Source organism: Alligator mississippiensis, chromosome 4 (genome assembly GCF_030867095.1).
Source record: "Alligator mississippiensis isolate rAllMis1 chromosome 4, rAllMis1, whole genome shotgun sequence".
Classification (NCBI taxonomy): domain Eukaryota; kingdom Metazoa; phylum Chordata; order Crocodylia; family Alligatoridae; genus Alligator; species Alligator mississippiensis.
Window position 1 is genome coordinate 25,343,624 of NC_081827.1, and position 19,452 is coordinate 25,363,075.

Below are 19,452 nucleotides of genomic sequence, written 5' to 3' on the forward strand. Positions count from 1 at the left end.
TTACAATGATTTATGTACAGCACAGAAGGCGAAGTTCTATTTCATGTTAGTGTCGCAGTTATAAATTTCTTTTTGACATGCGCAGCAAAAAAAAAGCGGTTACTATCATTATTGTTAACCCTTAGTTAACCTAGTGCAGAAAAAAACTGTTTTGAATGGTTTTACTTGTTTGTGACATGGGCACTACTTAATTTGGTTGTGACACACTATAATTACAACACATCAGAACAGACTCGATTAATCGAGTCTGCTGGAGCATGGTAATTACTGTAGCCTCCAGCGTCTCATGTATCAGCATTGAATGAGCTTTAGATAAAGTGCCCCTGCCGCCATTATGAAGCACAGGTATGCTGATACACAAGATGCTCTGGCACTTTAATTAAATTAGAGCAGCTTTCAGAGCCTCTCTAATTAAAGCACCAGCCACCTCCCTCCTGGAGCATGTGTATAAACATCCAGTGAAGGTGACTAAAACCCAGTAAAGCAGTTTAAAGATTCCCATAAAACATAATGTAGCAGAACACTTGTAATGGCCAGTATGCATTTTTTCCATGCATAAAAGGATTGTGATAAATGCAAACACTCAATTCAATAAATGAAAATAAGGAGAAACAATGCGGGTGTTAAATTACTTACAATGTATATTGTTTCATTCTGTAGCTCTTCAGCCATAATCTCTTGCTTAAATAGACATACAAACTGATTCAAAGTGTCGCAGGATATGTGTGAAGCATGTTTAGTCTTAGAAGAAAGGCTCTGCAACTGGCTCAGAATTTTCTCTAGAAGAAGCCTTGAAGTAGAGCATTCAATACAGTTCACAAATACATGAGGAAGCTACAAAAGAGAAGAAACATGTAAGATTTCCACTTGAAAATAAAGTTTCAGGTCAATAAATCTAGGAGTGAGTTTAAAAAACTCCTCAAATCTAAAGGCATTTTGGAATGCAACCTTCAAATCTGCTCCTGAAATGATGTGTGGGCATGTTTACAATGTACTTTCAGAAGCATGCATCTATCACACATCTATGCAAATGTTCTGAGGACTACAGACAATATTACATTTAAGCATGATGATCATTCAAGACATTTGTTCAGCAATAGCTGCCATGAGCTTTTGTTGCAGTAACAATTGGGCTTCAAGATTAATACACAAAAAGATTTTAAATTTTAAATACCTCTCCCCTTGATCCATTTCTAACATTATTTGGGTATTGTGTCTCAATACCAGAATCTTCAACCACCAGACAGGATTTATTTAAAAGCTTCAAGTCTGATATACCAAAATGTATACTTACAAATTTGTATTGATTTGTAGGTATATGTGAACATAACAAAACCTTTAAGCTGTATGCTAAATTCTGAGTAACCAAAGCTTTCAAATATATAAGAACTTTATTCCTAGAAGGGTTACTTGCATATTTAACTTCAGAACTGATCACATGAATAAAACCAGCAAAATGGTAGAACAAAGGGAGATACACACATGTACCAGATACATATATACCTAAGAATTACACGTAGAGATTGCCTGATTGTCCCAGGGGGATAAAAATGGAGGCACCAGAGCAGCCTCCCAGAGTGGGACCTGAGGCAGGGCTGACCTGCCCAAAGAAAGAAATAGAAAGCCCTGAAAAGAGGGCACACTTACCATCCCCAGGAGAAGCGGAGCTGCGCTGAGAAGGGCTGCTGGCGCGGTTCATCAGCTGCTTTTATTGCCAGCTGGGAACGGCGCTGGCAGATGACATCAGCAAAAACCGCCACCCGGCAGATTTAAAAGCCGGTGGCGGGAAAATGGAAACGGGGCAGCAATGCCAAAGCCAGAGGGCAAAGCTTCTCCCCAGGCTGCAACTCAACAGAACAAGGTTGGCAGCTCAGAAGGGGGCCAGACGGAGACCCGAAGGAGGAGTCTCAACCACATTAGAAGAATTACAGAACCGGCTCAGCAGGGCACTCAGGCCAAGGAGGGACGGCGTCGAGGGATCCCATGAACCACAGACACCGGACCCATGAGTGGGATGGGCAGAGACCCACACCCGGATTATTCTTTTCTTCTCTTCTTTTTTGTTACTTTGTTTTGAAGGGCACACAGAGCCCGGACCAGGGGAGGTACCTACGAGTGACCCCGAGCCAAGAGAGAGGACCAAGGCGGCACAGCAGAAGCCTCAGAGACAAGGATGGTCTCAAACATCACTGTCATCCTAGGTGAAAGGTCATCGAGGGGCGGGCAAGGAGAGAAGAGAGCGGACGAGAACATCAGAAAAGTATAGGCCGGCGACCCATCATCCAGTGGTCCTGAGGGCTGGTGCATGGCTGGGGTGTAGAGGAGGTGGAGCCCCAAGAACGCCTGCAAAGGGCAGCACCCAGTCTGTGAGAATCCCCAAGGAGTAACCCCACCACTGAAGAAAAGAAGACGAAGTCATGGCAGAAGAGTGTCGGGGCTTCCCTCAGGGTTGAACACAACCCTTACACAAAGGTCCTGGGGACACACCCCACAGCCGGAACCGGGTATGCGCTCGAAGGTCGCTAGAGAGCGCCTATACGAGACCAGGTGGGTGCACTGATAATATTTTTAACAGAAAAGCTTAGATTTGGTCACTCCTTTCAGCCCTTACTTCAAAGAACTGAGATACTGTTCAGCTCTCAAACATTAATAAACAAAGTGATTTTCATGTTATTCACTGGCAAAATTTCAATTTTTACAGCACTGTTTTAATGCATGAAAGTTAAGGTTGGAAGACAAATACCTCATTGATGCTATTTTGATGGCTGTTGTATCTGCCACATACACTTATATAAGGAAAGAAATGTTACCTGCATAGCAACTAGTTCTTAAAGTAGAATGTTTGCATAGAACCCCACTCCTAGAGAAGCATATGTTCCTTTTTCACTGAATATCAAAACCTCTGGAAAGCATTAGTCATAGGGGCACAAGTATATTTCTTGCTAAACCAAACTTCAGGTGCGAGGTTATATATAGAAGCTTCACTGCTGACCTCATTCCAGTCATTCCACTTAATCAGAACCTGTATCATAGATTGTGAGGAAGGTGGGTGGAAAATGTAGATACCTGCTGGCAGTCCACTCAAACAATGTTTACTAGCAAATATTCTTACCTCCTCCTTTTAGCATTGTATTTAAACGGCAAGAAGCACAAAGAGACCTGGGCATTGTGATGCTCTTAAACAATGGATAAGGAGAGTTAGGCAACTCAGAATGAGATTCAAAACATTCACCATACTGAGCAAGCTTAACTAACCAGTAAACAATCCTGTCCCCTTTTGAAGCTTAGGTCCCTACCTTTAGTTGGATGCTCTCAATCCTATCCTGAATTAAGTGTCTACACCAACTCTACCAAAAGCCAAAGAAGGATCACTCCCATCCTTTGAAACACTTAGTGGATGAGGAGATAGATAGTGTACCTCTCTTATGCAACAGCCTAGTCCTTAGGCAACTCACTCAGGATGTGGAAGATACCAGTTAAATGCTGAGGGTGGCCAGACCCACATCTTCCACTCCGATTGCAATATGTCCTAACTGCCAGGCAAAGCTCAGGTGAGGGCAATCTATACCCCTTCCATTGAGGCTGTGCCACTTTGCAGAAAAGAGGGAGTAAGAACAAGCATGACTCTCTAGTAGCACAGTTACAGTATTCACTTGGCAGTTGGGGGCCCTGGATTCTGGTCTCTACTCTATGTACAGCTTATATTTTAACCACTGATAGTTTAATGTAACATATAAACCATAACATAAGCCTGAGGTGGCCAACCTGCAGCACATGTGACAAAAGTGGTAGGGCAGCATGTATGTGTGGCATGTAGCAGTCCAGGGAGGGATGGGCAGCACAGTGGGAGATAGGGCAGGAACCAGCAAGCAAAGCAGCAGATCTGACAAGAAGCATAGGGTAGAGCAGTCTATCAGGAAAGGGGAAGAGAATTGGAGTAGCACTTGGGAATGGTATGGGGCTAATTTGTGGCACGCCTGCCAAAAAGGGTGGCTCTCGCTGACATAAACCATCCTTAGAAGAGACCAGAACCCAGATCTTCCCACTTGCGAAATGAGTGAAGGAACTGAACCTGGGTCTCCCCATCCATGAATGCATGCCCTCAGCAGTTGATATTGTATAAAAGAGGAACACCACTCACTGCCACCACCTTCTCCTCCTGCTCTTGTGTTTCTCAAAGGAAGTGGCAGCCTCTACTTTACACCGTGCTGTGACTGTGCTGTTATTACAGGGCATATATTAGGCTATATCAGGGCATGTGAAACACCCAGTTTGTAGATCCTGATGGAATATGGCAAGAGCACATGATGGGGTGCTCAGCCCTGGCAATACTGAAACATGTACAGAATACGACTTTAGGCACCTAGGGAGCTTTACTTGAAAAAACTTAAGCATTGCAGGCTTCCAGTACTGGTTTTCATTATTCTACTTTTTGACTTAGGTGGAATTTAGATGCTTTGGAAAAAACAATGAAAACAGACAGAAAAAGAAAAATAGTTCATGTAAACATATTCAGGTAGACAGAAAAAGAATGGCCACAAGGTTAATGGGATGAGGAGACAGAGTTACAAGTCCTCTGGCTCTAACGATTCTAAAAGATATCGAGTGGATTCAGGGCCGTGGTTATCATCACATTCTCGTTTTTGTGAGGAGCATGCATTCTGCCACACAGGCTCACTTCTTTCCACACAATTTAGCTCTTTGGGGCCAAGACTGCATGCGCTTTTTCAAGGCTTTACAATGTCATTATCTGAAAGCGAAGTTAAACTCTTCCAAAGAGTTAAAAGTCCTATATGGCAATTTTAATACTAAACATTAAGAACTCCAATATTAATCTTTATAGACATGCCCAGAAGCCAGTCTACTTCCTAATGCAGGGGTACTTGCTCGCAGCAGGATGATGAGAAGAGTTTCTGGTCTTGGTTTGCTATTGGGACAAAACCGACTGAAATAATTCCTGAAATACTCAACCTCTCCTGCTTGAGGAGCTGCTTCTTCTCCCCTCAACTATCATACAAATACCATGGTCTGATGTCAGGTGGTCACAAAAAGAGGTACACAATGTTAAGACATGAGTCTGAGGAAGGACAGACAGAGTCAGCAGTGATAATCAGATAGGAGAGGAAAGGAACGTGGTGCTGACAGGAACCTGGGGAACACAAAGGAATCCACCTCCATGGGACAAGTGCAAGGTAATGTCATTTTTAGCAAATTATTGAAGCATTAAAATTATTGGCAGTATTGAAGAATTAATGTTAGTTTAGTCTTCCAAAGGTTAAATTCAGGTAAAACCAAATGAACAGTCTATAGAGATCAGGAAAACACAAAAGAAGTCATGATTTCAACGGATAATAACTACCAACCTCATACCACCATCAGTAAAACATCTACATGGGAAAGTATGTAAAGAAAAAGCAGAAACAATACAATAAGGAAAAGAAGCCTAGAAGTAGGAAAAACATTAGGCTGGCCTCACTCCTATATTTCTCCTTCCAAATTGTTAACCTGATCAAACAAACTTATTAACTGAAGACAGCAAATTTTCAAAATGAGCTATCAAGTAAGTCAGTCTATTGAGAACTTAAACATCAATATCTAACATTAAAGCTTTGTCCATCTGCCATCTTGTAAGATGCCTAAATTTATCTGAAACTCCAACACAAATGTACACTAAATTCTGCATTCAAACAGGATATAATAATTTTGTATTTCTGCTAACTTGAAGTATATGCTGGATCAATAAATATTTATTTAAGCTATACTAAAACCTAACAGAAACTCATTCTCACATGTTTATTATTATTTTAGAAAATGGCAAATGATTTCTTATATACTTGGCAAGTTTCTACTTACCATTTTTATCAATCTGCATTTAGATAGAAATTGGAATTTAATTAAAAGTGCACAAAAGCATATCTAAACTGTTATCATTAGTTAAAGAAAACTAATATAAATATGCTACATGCATGAAAAACTGTTGTCAACAATTTTTGTATTTAAAACAGATTTATTAAATAAAGGAAGCATTATCTGTAGTTAACAAATTGAACTGATTGTTTCTGGTGATGCTTCTGATTCAACTGATGCCCTTCAAGGTTAGTAGATTTCATTCTCATGTTTTGTTTTTATTTATGCCTTTAAAGAGGAAGACACACTTTCCTGATTTGATAAATCTCAATTAGTCTCTCAAGTGTAAAAGAGCTACTTGTTGAACTGAACTAGTTAAATAAACTATAATGAAGATAACATTCTCTTGTGCACCTGCAGAAAAGCCTACTGCTGCAAAAGCAAAGTCTGGTTCCAGGTGCTCAAGCAATGAGTTTCACTAGCTCAGTGATTTGACATCATTTAAAACTGGCTGCAAACATGGACAGCATGAATATTTTTTAAAGTGTCTTAGTAGATTATAGTATAGGTAAATTTTGTAGATTGCTGGGTTTTTAGTTGTAGCCGTGTTGGTCTAAGGACATAGGCAGACAAGGTTCTTTGAGTAGATGTGATATCTTTTATTAGACCAACTGAGTAGTTGGAAAAAAAGTTCTTAGCAAGCTTTCAGGCACAGTCACCCCTCTTCAGGCATAGGGAGTCTCTACTGGTCTGAGACTCCAATAAATGAGAGAAGCTAAGTGTAGCAGGATGTCAGTGAGAATGTAAATAGGTAGAAATTAGAAAGACAAAAGGTAAAGCAGAGAGGGGAGGGGAGAGAAAGCAGGGGGGAAAAAAGGCCAAAGGGGGACATTATAGTGATAGAATACAAGGTAGAAAAAAGGCTGTCCGTGAAAAAGGAAATAGTTGAAGATTAGGAAACGGGAATGAGAGACACTATCAAGATTGCTATAATTTCAAACATGTTGATTGTTAAAGTGAAAAAAATACTGAAATTAAATTCTAAAAACCAAATCTCGTAAAACCAATATTTAGATTTAAAATATTTATAGTTTATCCACACAATTATGCATGCTTGTCACTCCCTCTCCCCCTCATGTTCCATCTTAAATTAGGTTGGACCCTGATAAGGATTGTGTCTTCTGTTTGCACAGCACCTAACAAAATGAAGCTCTGAACATGACTGGGGTTTCTAGGGCTAGTGACAGACATTCAAAAAGCCTGAGCCTGAATTGATTCAATCTTTGCAGATCAGTCTAACCTGGCTATGCTAAATCAGTTTTGTAACCACAGACACCCCAGAAATGCAGGCACATGCCTGCAGTGGCTCAGGATAGAAGCCGGGGAGCACTATGTCAGCCTTCCCTTCACTTCAACAGGACTTAGCTGACGGGGGCCTGGCCAGGCCCTGGCAGGATGCTCTGATTATTCCTCTCCCTACCTCCTAAGCAGTCCAGCAAGGAATGTTTATCATTCCCCTTAACTCAGTGTTTATCAACCTATTAAGAAAATAAAGCCTCTCTCCATTAACTAATGGAGCTTTTCTTAAACAGCTCTTCCAAGGAAGGACATTAAGCTACCTGTTGATTAGCTCCAAAAAGCCTGCCTGCCTGTCGTCTCCCACAGCACTGAAAATAGTCAGCATGTGGTCTGCTAGCTAATGCTGAGGTGTCTGCGTAAAGCAGAGGGGAGGGGGGGAATAATTCCTTCTCAGCAGGGAGAATCCAGGCAGATGCTCTGTGCCTACAAGTCTCTACTGGAGCTGCAGTCAGGGAGCAAAGGAGAGGGGCCAGCTCTGATGTGGAACAGAGAGCCCGCCCAGCCCAGAGAGCATGCCTGGATGCTAGGGGTGTCTGGTTTCTCTTAAACCAGCAAGGGGTCTGGGACAGACATTGCATAAACCAGTTTGACCCAAATCAGTTAAGTCTGATACTATATTTAACTAGGTTTATCTCAAACCAGTTTCAGCCATTTTCAAAATGGTTTATGTGCACTGAACATCTATTCTCATAGTTTCATAGTTGGTAGGGTCGGAAGGGACCTGAGAAGATCATCTAGTCCGACCCCCTGCCATGGCAGGAAAGAGTACTGGGGTCAAAAGACCCTGGCCAGATGTTCATCCAGCCTTTTTTTTAAAGACCCCCAGGGTAGGAACCAGCATCACTTCGCTTGGAAGTTGGTTCCGGGTCCTAGTCGCCCTGACACTGAAATAGCGCCTCCTAATGTCTAGCCTGAAACTACCCTCCGCTAGCTTGTGTCCGTTGTTTCTTGTAACTCCCAGGAGTGCTCGGGGGAACAGGGACTCTCCCAATGCCTGCTGGTCCCCCTTGACTGCCACTAGATCCCGTCTCAGCCTTCTCTTCCGGAGGCTGAACAGGTTCAGGTCCCTCAGCCTCTCCTCGTAGGGCCTGCCCTGCTGACCCCTGATGATGTGGGCGGCCCTCCTTTAGACCCTCTCCATATTGGCCACATCCCTCCTGAAGTGCGGTGCCCAGAACTGGACGCAGTACTCCACCTGTGACCTGACCAGGGTCGCATGGGGGGGACAATCACCTCCTTGGACCTGCCTGAGATGCATCTGTGGATGCACTACAAGGTATGGTTGGCCTTCCTGACCGCAACCCCACTTTGTCAGCCCATGTTCATTGTGGCGTCAGTAATGACTCTAAGATCCTTTTCTGTCTTGACACTGGCAAGAAGGGAGTGCCCCAGTCTGTAGGTGTGCCGCTGGTTCTTCCTCCCCAGGTGCATTACCCTGCACTTGTCAGTGTTGAACCCCATCCTGTTTTCATCGGCCCACCCCTGTAACCTGTCTAGATCCTGTTCTGTTACAGATTTAAACCAGTTTCTGATCATTTAAACTGGTTTATGTGTAATGTCTCTCCCTAGCCTAGATGCCATTAAAACACAATTAGCCACCAACTAGTAGCATTATAGGATTCAGTATTTATACACTGCCCATTTTTATGGGCAAAAGGGGAGGGAGGTTAAAGGTAAATTATTCAGTTAAAAATGTAAGGTGTGAACAGGTATGATCAGTCTGTTATTGTGCTTTTACTCATTCAGTCATACAGGGAGAACTCACTCTTCACTGAGGGCCACCCTTAGCTCAACTCTCCTCACACAAAAAAAAATTTCACTAAGGGTATCTGCAGCTTTCTTTTAAATTTCTAACAAAGGCTATGGTGGCCAGTGTTATATTTTAATTTGTATTATGTTGTGTATCACTGCTTGGGGAGAGACAGGATCCTTTCTGCAATAAAATAAGAGACAAGAAGAAGCCAGAGACAGTCAAGGAAGGAAAATCAATTGTTTTTGGAGATCTTCACCAAATAGCAAGTAGCTTCCTTGAGGGATTGTTTTTAATTATTTACTGGTTTTAAGCCTTTCTGAATTCAGTATGAATTTAAAATTATTCTTACCTCTAGTGTTTTTAGAAGAGTTTGCAGCACGTAAGTCTTTCCACTGGATGTATGTCCATAGATAAAGATAGATGGGAAGCTATATTGCTGACGCTAGGAGAAAAGTTAAAAATGATTTTTTTTAATAGAGATTTAAAGGACTTTGAGTCATCAAGTTTCCTGCCAGCAGAAAGACTTTGTTTTAAATTAAGGTACTCAATATAGAATACACAAAATGAAATGCAATATGACATTACATCACTTTGGTCCTTATTAGAGTTTTAAAAAAAATAAGTACAGCCTAAAGCCACCACTGATATCTTGACTAGGGCTAGGTCTACACTGTGTGGGCTGCTGCTGCTGCTTTAACTATGGTATTAGCACTATGGCAGGCAGCCTTCCCCTTTCCCCAGCCCACCTTGTGTGGGCACAGCTCTTCCAGTTAGTTTTCCTATTGCCACAACTGCACCTAAGAGCAAGCCTAGGGGGTAATATGGCATGCTCTTAGTTCAGTTAGGTAAATAAGGGCAGCTGTTAGACCAGTAGTTCTGAACCTTTTCAGACTAAAGGTGCCCCCCAGAAAATGACAGCTCCTATTTTTCACTCATTTTTTGACTGAAGAAAAATAATAGAGCAATTCTTCTGTTGCAAAGAACTCAGAAAGACGACAACCAGTTGGAAGGTTTTTAATACTATGAATTCCTATTTGAAATTTCTGGGTTTATCTTGTGAATTGTGCTTACAAACCTAACAATATTAATACTGTTTGTAATCTTGTGGCACACTTAAAAAGATCTCAAGGCACCCTAAGTTATTAGAGCACCATGGCTGAGAATATCTACGGTAGACTTTAACTTAACTTGCCAATACTGTCTAATGTGAAAGCTACAAAATGCTGTCTCTTCATGAGGATTAAGTAAAATTAAGACAGGAAATATTACAGCAGAGGCAGTAGAGAAGAGGAAGAAAAAGGGATAGGGGCCCCATTACCTATTACCTCTACATCTGGGGGCACTACACAATAAAATAATCTTATCTGTTCAATAGTTTCATGATGTATTTTTCACAGAAATTTTATTAAGTTATAAATAATTTGAAGAACCAATAAAAATGAATATCTGAAGATCTGTTATTGCTTCACCAAGTTTAAGCAGTTATTTGGCAGCTCAAGACACTGGATAACATTTTCAAAAGCACATAAATGATTTATGATTTTCAGTCCTATTTTTAAAAGGGACTCCGGCCATATCTAGATCACACAAACATAGTGAGTCCTGCAACAGCACCTCTAAACATGCACTGTTCTGTGCTACCCATCATGCCTCAAAAAGAACCAATACTTCTGCATGGCCCTCAGTGCCGGATGTGATCAGTCTGCTTCTGGCTAGAGACCAAACAACAGCATATGTGGCCATATTTAAGGCATCACTGCCAAGAATGGGAAACTTGTAGTCTCAGCATGGTCTCAGGGTCCCAAATCATTGATGTGCTCTGAAAGATTTGCCTTCTATTAAACATCCAGTTCTCTATGATCAAGATAAAGTACTTTAATTGAATTAAAAGAAAAAAGGTTGATATCAAAAGGAAAAATGGAAATTGACCTATTTCATTTTAAAAAATAGAAAATAATTATATCTTCAGAATAAGCCTGTCACAGCTTCCAAGGCTCTTGTATATTAGTATTATTTTTATATTAATCAAAAAAGTTAACATGAAGCTAACAGAGAAAACTTTTTTAGAACAAAAATGTAACTCAACCCTCAGCTCACAAACCCAAAATAAATGCCAGCATAGTTAGATGAGTAATGTAACACATCCTAAAGACTGAACTTGGAAAATTTACTCTCCAATGACACATAAGAAACTTTCTTGGAAGTCTGAAAAAAACATAAGCCATAAACACTGGCAGAACATAAACTTTCATTTAAAATATTAAACTTGTAGCCCTTGCTGTTACAATAAATTAATCAAACTCCAATATTTAAATTTTATATATTTACTGGGTGCATCAACACAAGACGCTTTACAGAGGGCAAATCTTTCAGACTAATTTAATGCACAGTAAAGCATCACTATCTACACATGCATGTCAGTTACTGAGCATTAGTCTAATGCACCATTTGCTAATACCAATACATAGTGGTACTAGAAAAACAGTGCATTAACTAATGCACTGAAGCACACATGTAGACTCTGACAGGGCAGCAGGGGGCTACAACTGCTGCCTGGCTAAATCCAAATCTCTACGGGGCAGTGGGAACTGTCCCAGCTCCAGGGCAGTTCCCTCCCAGCCGGCCCTGATCTCCATGAGGTGGGGAAGAACTGTCCTCTGAACAGCTCCTCCTACCCCACAGGAACCCAGGCCTGAGCCCTGTGCTCCCTGCCAGGGAGCTGCCCCTGGCTGCTGCAAGGGGTCAGAGCAGGGCAGGAACAGTCCTGGACTAAACTGCTCCCAACAGACGCACATTCAGATGTGTACCTAGGCACAGTTTAATGAACCTGAATGTTCTATGCAGAAAATTCAGGCGCATTAATTGCATGTGTAGACAAGGTCACTATCTTGTAAAATTAAATACAGACTATCAATGCTCATTTCCATATTATGAAACAAGTCTACAACGTGCAGACGAGAAACTCCATTGCTTTGCTACTGCCACATCTTTGCCCAGTAGAAGCAAAGCAAAATTAACAAGTCATCTTCAGAACTTTAAAGCAAGAGTGAAGATACTGAGAATTATAACAGTGACATGCTGCTGTTTGAGAGGCAGTACCAAAATACCACCCAAAAAGATAACTCAGTGGAGTGGTAAAAATGGTAGCAAGGCAGAGTTTTCTTTCTTGCCACCTTGAAGCAGCTAAGGGTCACTGGGAAAGGAGCAGAATCATGAAGATCTAGTTCCTTACAGCAGCCAGGAGAGGAAGAGAAGTCATAAAGCTCCCTTCCCTTCCAGGAAGCAGAGGACCTTGGATTTTTATACACCTATTGGCCAATATTAAAGATGGGGATACAATATACTGCAAGCAGTGTTCCCTCTAAGCTGTGTGCATGCATAGCCGCACACAATAAAAAATCATGCTGCGCAACAACGGGGGATCCACCCGCACCTACCTGCCAGCCACAGCACAGGGCAGAAAGGACAGCAGTTGTGGGGCAGACTGAAGCGGTGCATGCTGAAAGGGGACCAATTTAGGAACGGATCGAAGCAGTGCACTCACGGACTGAAGCAGCACGCTCACAGACCACTACCCCTTACAGGGAACATTGCCTCCAACCTACAAGTGTAATAAGCTAGCTGAGGCATTATTCATAGAAATGCCTTAAAAACTCTCAACCCATCCATGAAGCAAACATGTTAGTAGAACATCTACGATCCATTCAAAAATAGAACAGAAAGATCTACCTCTCCAAATACTGACAGCAAAGTGGACATCTGGGATTCTCGACAGGGCATTATACTTTCCAAGTGAAGCAGAGTTGCTTCAGGATACTCTGGATGTTCAAGAGTAGGCATTCTGATTCAGTTTCTACAGCCAGTCACAACAAACTTGTACACCACCTTCCAACATGCAAGGAGGAGGTCAAAATTACAACCTAAAAAATAAAATGTATTAAGGTCACTTTTCTTTCCATGTATGGGAAAATATACTACACAAAAAACTGACACACTTATTAGTCATCATACTCTGTATCAAAAAGTGATTATACTTAAATATTTAATCATGGGTGGGAGGCAAAGGCCATATTCAGGACTGGGACTCTACCACATTGAGAACTATTATGGACAAAAAGACACAAAGAGAAGATGCAGACAATGTACAAGCAAATGAATACAGAAAAGAGTTGCAACAGCATTACTAGTTATAGGAATGCAGGGATTCTTTTTTCCATTTTGCTTTTATTCAGGCTACAAGCAGTAAGGCAGTAGGTAAAAAAACCAAACTATAAGAAATATGATCACCAAAAAAGAAGGAATATAAAGAATCATGGTTTTGCAGCTATTTTACAGGGGTCTTCCTGAAACATAAGGGGAGCCGGGGTTATGGAAGATGAGTTAAAAGCACAGTGACCAGTGGTAAAAAAGTTTGACAATGCTAGTAGAAGGAAAAAGAGGACTAGATTACCAAATGAACTAGACCAGGAGTGCTAAAGATCCAGCCTGTGGGCTGGATACAGCCAGCAGAGCCGCATCATTCAGCTTGCAGTGCTGCCTGCTGCATACAGCATGTGCTAGCCCCAGCACCACGTGCTGCTTGCAGTACCCGCTCCAGACCGGCCCCGCATGCTAGATCTAGGGCTGGTCAGGATCTGGCCCAACGACCCAGATTCAGTGTGCAGGGCCCAGCCTGGTGCAGGCACCACATGTAGCACACACCCTGAATTGGCCCTGTGTGCTATATGTCATGCCAGGCTGGAGCTAGGGCACAATGCACATGCAGCCAATCTGGTGTGCATGCTGCATGTGCTGCCTATACCAGACTGGCTTGCATGCTGGATCTGGGGTCGGTCCCAATCAGGGCCACAAACCAGCCCTACATGTTGGATTCAGGCACCACAAAGAGCATATGACCTAGACCAGTGCCACATGCTGTGTGTAGTGCACACCCTATACTAGCTCCATGTGCTGCATGCTGCACGTGGGGTTGGAGCTGGCACATAATACAAGCAGCATGCACAGCTGGTCCAGTGTGCCCTGGATCCAGCAGGTGGGGCTGGTCTATGGGCCCAATTCAGCCCACAGAACAGCCTGATGCCCCTCATCTAGCCCATCAGTCCAGATGAGTTTGACATCCCAAACTAGACAGAAGACTGATTCATGATCTTAAACGTATAAGCATAAAACTTGTATTTGAGTGGAAGTGAACGTGGAACCAGCGCAGTCACTCAAAACATGGTTCACGTTCAGAATGTGGAGCAAAGAAGTCATCTTGATTCTGAATAGGCTAGATAACAGTAGACAAGTTACAGTAGACAAGTCATAACAAACTGAGGGCCTTGATGTGGGTCCCAACTGAATAGAGATGGGAAAGACTGATTTTGGTGATACCGTGTAAAGGAAAAATACCAGCATTTAAAAAATAAAAAAAAACACACTGAAGTGTGGCACCCTGACAACAGAGCCAACTGATCAGAAGGCAGATGATAGTGTCTGTCAATACAGTACCCAGAGAGAGGACAAGAGCAGAATACCAGCATCTCACTTCTGGCCATGTCGGTCATGATGCCTAAATGAAGTGTTAGAAAGAGAGGATGAGATACTAGACTACATAAAGTGAGACAGCTTATCAGCAGAGAGATACACGTGAGAGTTATCAATATATAAAAAGGTAACAAAGTGCTTGGCACACATTAAAGTACAGGAAACTGGATGCATCAGATTAGCTTCAGTTGTATATAGGCCTTCAGGACTTCTGGAGAGTAATCAAGACATGGTGGCACAAGTACTCCTTTTAAATGCACAGCCTCTAAACTAAAACTCAATGTGAACAATGCTAACTAACTAAAGGAGCAGCCTGTGTGTAGCTTCTGGCACTTCATTAAGGCCCTTACCTTGTTTCTCAGAGTGACTGATGGCTCTAATAGTCACCTTGGAATTGACAGGACCATCTCAGTTCAAAGTCAAGTCCTTGAAACTGCCACCTCCCAGTCCAGTGGTACTCAAAACTTTGGGCCCCATGGGTTGGATGAGTGGTGCATGGCCAGATCAGGCCCACACCACCTCTGCTCAGCCCTGAGCAGCAGGACGGCAGCAGGATGAGACAGACCCTGTCTTGCCTTCTACCATACTAATGAGCCCCACGCTGCCCACCGCTCAGCCCCACACCATGCCTGGCTAACCCAACCTGCCTCAATTGGCCCCGCACTGCCCTGTCAGCTCTGTGCTGCCCCAACTGGCCCCATGTGCTCAGTGTAGCACTCAGGGCCATACTATCTGTCCCACAGGGCTCCCCACAGGTCTGGAAATCTGGTAGCATGGGAGAGACAATTAGCTGCCTCCACTCCCCTGCTGCCAAATTTTCAATAGGCTGGATGACATAGCTTTACAGGCTGGATCTGGCCCACAAGCTGATCACCCCTGTCCTGGTCAGCTGCACAAATTATGCAGTTAAAAGAGTATAATTACACTAAAAAGTGGATAGTAAGTTCCTATGCACTTAAGCAGCTAAGGCAGCTATCTGAAACAAAGATAACCAACGCTTAAATTATTAAGGAATACATTTTTGTGAGTCCAGCAAAAAAAGTAATGCTGAAGGGCAACCAGCATGGGTTCACAGCAGGTAGATCCTGCCTGACAAACCTTGTTTCTTTTTATGACCAGGTCACAAACTGCTTAGATGCAGGAGTCAAGGTGGATGTCATATACTTGAATTTAAAAAAAAGCCTTTGATACAGTGTCACATCCAATTCTCATTTAAAAAAAACTGAGCAGCTGTGACTTAAAATTATTACACAACCAGGTGGGTGGCAAATGGGCTAATGGGATGCACCCAGAGAGTGGCAGTGGACAGGCTGGTATCAACCTGGAAGGATGTGGGCAGTGGTGTCCCCCAGGGCTCGGTCCTTGGGCCAGTACTGCTCAACATCTTCATTAGTGATTTGGACAAGGGCGTAGTGAGCACACTGTCCAAATCTGCGGATGACATCAAATCATGGGGCAAAGCAAACACAATGGAGGGCAGGGAGCAGATTCAGGTGGATTTGGACAAGATGCAAAAGTGGGTAGAACAAAACAGGATGCAGTTTAACAAGCATAAGTACAGAATACTACACCTAGGAAGAAGGAATCAACAATACAGATACAGACTGGGGGATGACTTTCTAAGCACCACAGCAGCAAAAAGCGTTCTCTGAGTCAAAGCAGACTCATAGATGAAAAAGTCGACAATGTGACAAAATGATCGATAGAGCTAACTGCACTCTATCATGTATTAATAGGTGCATCACGAACAGGTCTACAGAGGTGATAACTTCCCCTCTATGCAGCACTGGTAAGGCCGCAGCTGGCGTACTGCATTCAGTTTTGGGCGCTGCACTTCAAGAGGGATGTGGACAACCTTGAGGGTCCAGAGGAGGGCCACTTCTATGATTAGGGGCCTGCAGGATAGGTCCTATAAGAGGATGAGGGACCTAGTTTCATACTTGGTAGGGTAGGAAGGGACCTGAGCAGATCATCAGTTCTGACCCCCTGCCATGGCAGGAAAAAGTACTGGGGTCAAACGACCCCTGCAAGGTGTTCATCTAATCTCCTCTTAAAGACCCACAGGGTAGGAGCCAGCACCACTTCACTTGGAAGTTGGTTCCAGGTCCTAGCTGCCTTGACTGTGAAGTAGCGCCTCCTGATGTCTAGTCTGAATCTACCCTCTGCCAACTTGTGACCATTATTTCTAGTCACTCCTGGTAGTGCTCGTGGGAACAGGGACTCCCCCAATGCCTGCTGGTCCCCCCTGACTACTTTGTAACAGGCCACTAGATCCCCCCTCAGCCTTCTCTTGTAGAGGCTGAACAGGTTCAGGTCCCTTAGCCTCTCCTCGTAGGGCCTGCCCTGCTGCCCCCTGATCATGCAAGTGGCCCTCCTCTGGACCCGCTCCAAGTTGTCCACATCCCTCCTGAAGTGTGGTGCCCAGAACTGGATGCAGTACTCCAACTGTGGCCTGACCAGAGCCACATAGAGGGGAAGGATCACCTCCTTGGACCCACTCGAGATGCATCCGTGGATGCATGACAAGGTGTGGGTGGCCTTCCTGACCGCATCCCCACACTGCCGGCCCGTGTTCAATTTGCCGTCAATAATGATTCCAAGATCCTTCTCTGCCTCGACACTGATGAGGAGGGAGTTCCCCAGCCTGTAGGTGTGCTGCTGGTTCTTCCTCCCCCGGTGCAGCACCTTGCACTTGTCAGTGTTGAAACCCATCCTGTTCTCATCCGCCCACCCCTGTAACCTGTCTAGGTCCAATTGCAGGCTATTCCTCCCTTCTAGAGTGCCCACATCCCCCCCACATCTTAGTGCTGTCAGCAAATTTGAACAGGGTGCTTTTTACCCCCTTGTCCAAGTCACTGATGAAGATGTTAAACAGTGCAGGTCCAAGGACCGAGCCCTGGGGGACCCCACTGCCCACATCCCTCCAAGTCAAAAATGACCCATCCACCACCACTGTCTGGGTGCGGCCCGCCAGCCAGTTAGCGACCCATTTGACTGTGTAGGTGTCAACGGCAGTCGCCTAGTTTTTTAATGAGAATGGGGTCAGAGACAGTGTCGAAGGCCTTCCTGAAGTCCAGAAAGACTACGTCCACTGCTACTCCTGCGTCTAAGGATGTTGTGACCTGGTCATAGAAGGCCACCAGGTTGGTCTGACAGGACCTGCCTCTAATGAACCCATGTTGGTTACCCCTAAGCATAACCTCCCCTGCTGGCCCCTCATGGACATGCGCCAGCATAATTCTCTCAAAAACCAGGATCGAGGTAAGACTAACTGGCCTACAGTTTCCTGGGTCCTCCTTCCTCCTTTTTGAAAATGGGAACCACATTGTATCTGTATCTCTTCAGCCTCCATAAGAGAAGGCTGAGACACCGGTGATATTATGGCCATCTACAAATTTGTCAGGGGGAAGGGGGAGCAGCAAGGAATATGAGATGCTCTGTTTACCAAGGTGCTCCTTGGGGTACCTAAGAACAACAGCCACAAACTGACAGAGAGCAGATTTAGGCTGGACATCAGGAAGAACTTCTTTACGGTAAGGGTTACCACAATCTGGAATGTGTTTGCAAGGAAGGCGGTGCTCTCCCCTACTTTGGCAGACTTTTAAGAGGAGACTGGACAAGCACCTGGCTGGGGTCACCTGACCCCAGAGCTCTTTCCTGTCCCAGGCAGGGGGTCAGACTCGATGATCTGCTGAGGTCCCTTCTGACCCTGAAAAACCTATGAAATCCATGAACACTTGTTATAAAGTAAGCAATAAGCAAAACATTGGGTTCATCATTGTGTTGTTTACCAAATAATGCATTTACCACTACAAATACAAGTGCAGTGCACTGTAAACAGAAAATGCATGAACAAGATGGATGTATCAAGCAAGACATTTCCAGGAGAGACTAGAGAAGTACAAATGTCACTAAATGAGGTTCTGGAGAATACCTTTTATTTGGAATGAAGTATGCAATGCTGGTGGCCCCTGTTCAAGGAAAACAGACTCAAACCACGCGCAGAAAGGCTTTTAGGATGCCTTGACAAGGAGCCTCTTACAAAAGGAGACTAAATGAGCAGGGCTTGTTTAGCTAAGGGAGACAGAGACTGAGCAGAGATGACAGCCCCCCACGAATACACCCAGGGGACTAAACAGCAAGGGGGATGGGGGATTATTTAAACTGAAGAACAAGGTCGCAAAAGAGAAACCAGCCATGAATAAATCCTGCCTGAAAACTAGGAGCAGCCTCCAGCGAGAGCAGTGGGGAGTCCCTGCTGCCCATAAGAGCAAGGGACTGGGTCTAAGGGAGAGCAGTCGGGTCCGGACGGGGCTGAGCACATGTAGCAAAGAGGAAGGGGTGACTTCTGGTTGGCGTCATGTGCTGGTGAATCCGCAGCAACTGGCTAGTCTGGCCCCTTCCCCAGTGCCCAGGGACGGTGCCCCACAATTGCCCCCGGGCTTCCAGGCCGGCTCCTAAACCCCTGCGTGAAGGGAGCCCTCTGCCACCCACCTGGCAAAGGAAACCCCTTCCTCTCCCCTCCCCCCGCAGGGCAGGGACCAGCTCGGACCCCGCTCTGGACAAAGAGAATGAAGCAGGCCCCGCGTCTTGACGTCACAGTGGAAGCGCATTGTGACGTCACGGCAGCGGTGACCCCCGCGGTGCCGCACTGGGCCAAACACGGGGGACTCCTTGCCGAGCCGAACACTCACCCGCTCGCTCAGCCCGCGCTGCGCCAGCGCATGCGCACTCCACGCCCCGCTGCCCCACGGCCCGCGCTTGCGCAGTCGGGGGAGTCATTGTGGTAGGAGGCGGTGGGACCGTGCAGCGGTCCGCGGGGCTTGGCGTCTGCCTGCACAGCCGGGGAGGGGGCAGTGGGATGCGGGGAGAGCAGCGCTCCCTCTCCTGCAGCTGGACTCCAGTTTTGCCAGCACTTACAGAAAGAGACGTTTGCATCGCTTTTGGAAATGTTGTTAGGGGCCAAC

General features: G+C 44.5%; 1 protein-coding gene across 1 annotated transcript in view; it reads right to left on the reverse strand.

Moving 5' to 3' along the window:
- The window catches only part of ORC5 (origin recognition complex subunit 5), a 156,846-nt gene extending 137,601 nt beyond the window's left edge, over positions 1 to 19,245 (reverse strand). Inside the window, exons 1-4 of the mRNA XM_006263721.4 lie at positions 19,180 to 19,245; positions 12,689 to 12,879; positions 9,309 to 9,401; positions 637 to 834 (exon numbers count right to left, since the gene is read on the reverse strand). Of these exons, the coding sequence (XP_006263783.2) occupies positions 637 to 834; positions 9,309 to 9,401; positions 12,689 to 12,799 (402 nt within the window). The 5' untranslated portion in view covers positions 12,800 to 12,879; positions 19,180 to 19,245. The remainder of the gene's footprint in view (positions 1 to 636; positions 835 to 9,308; positions 9,402 to 12,688; positions 12,880 to 19,179) is intronic.
- Between the last annotated feature and the right edge of the window lie 207 nt (positions 19,246 to 19,452).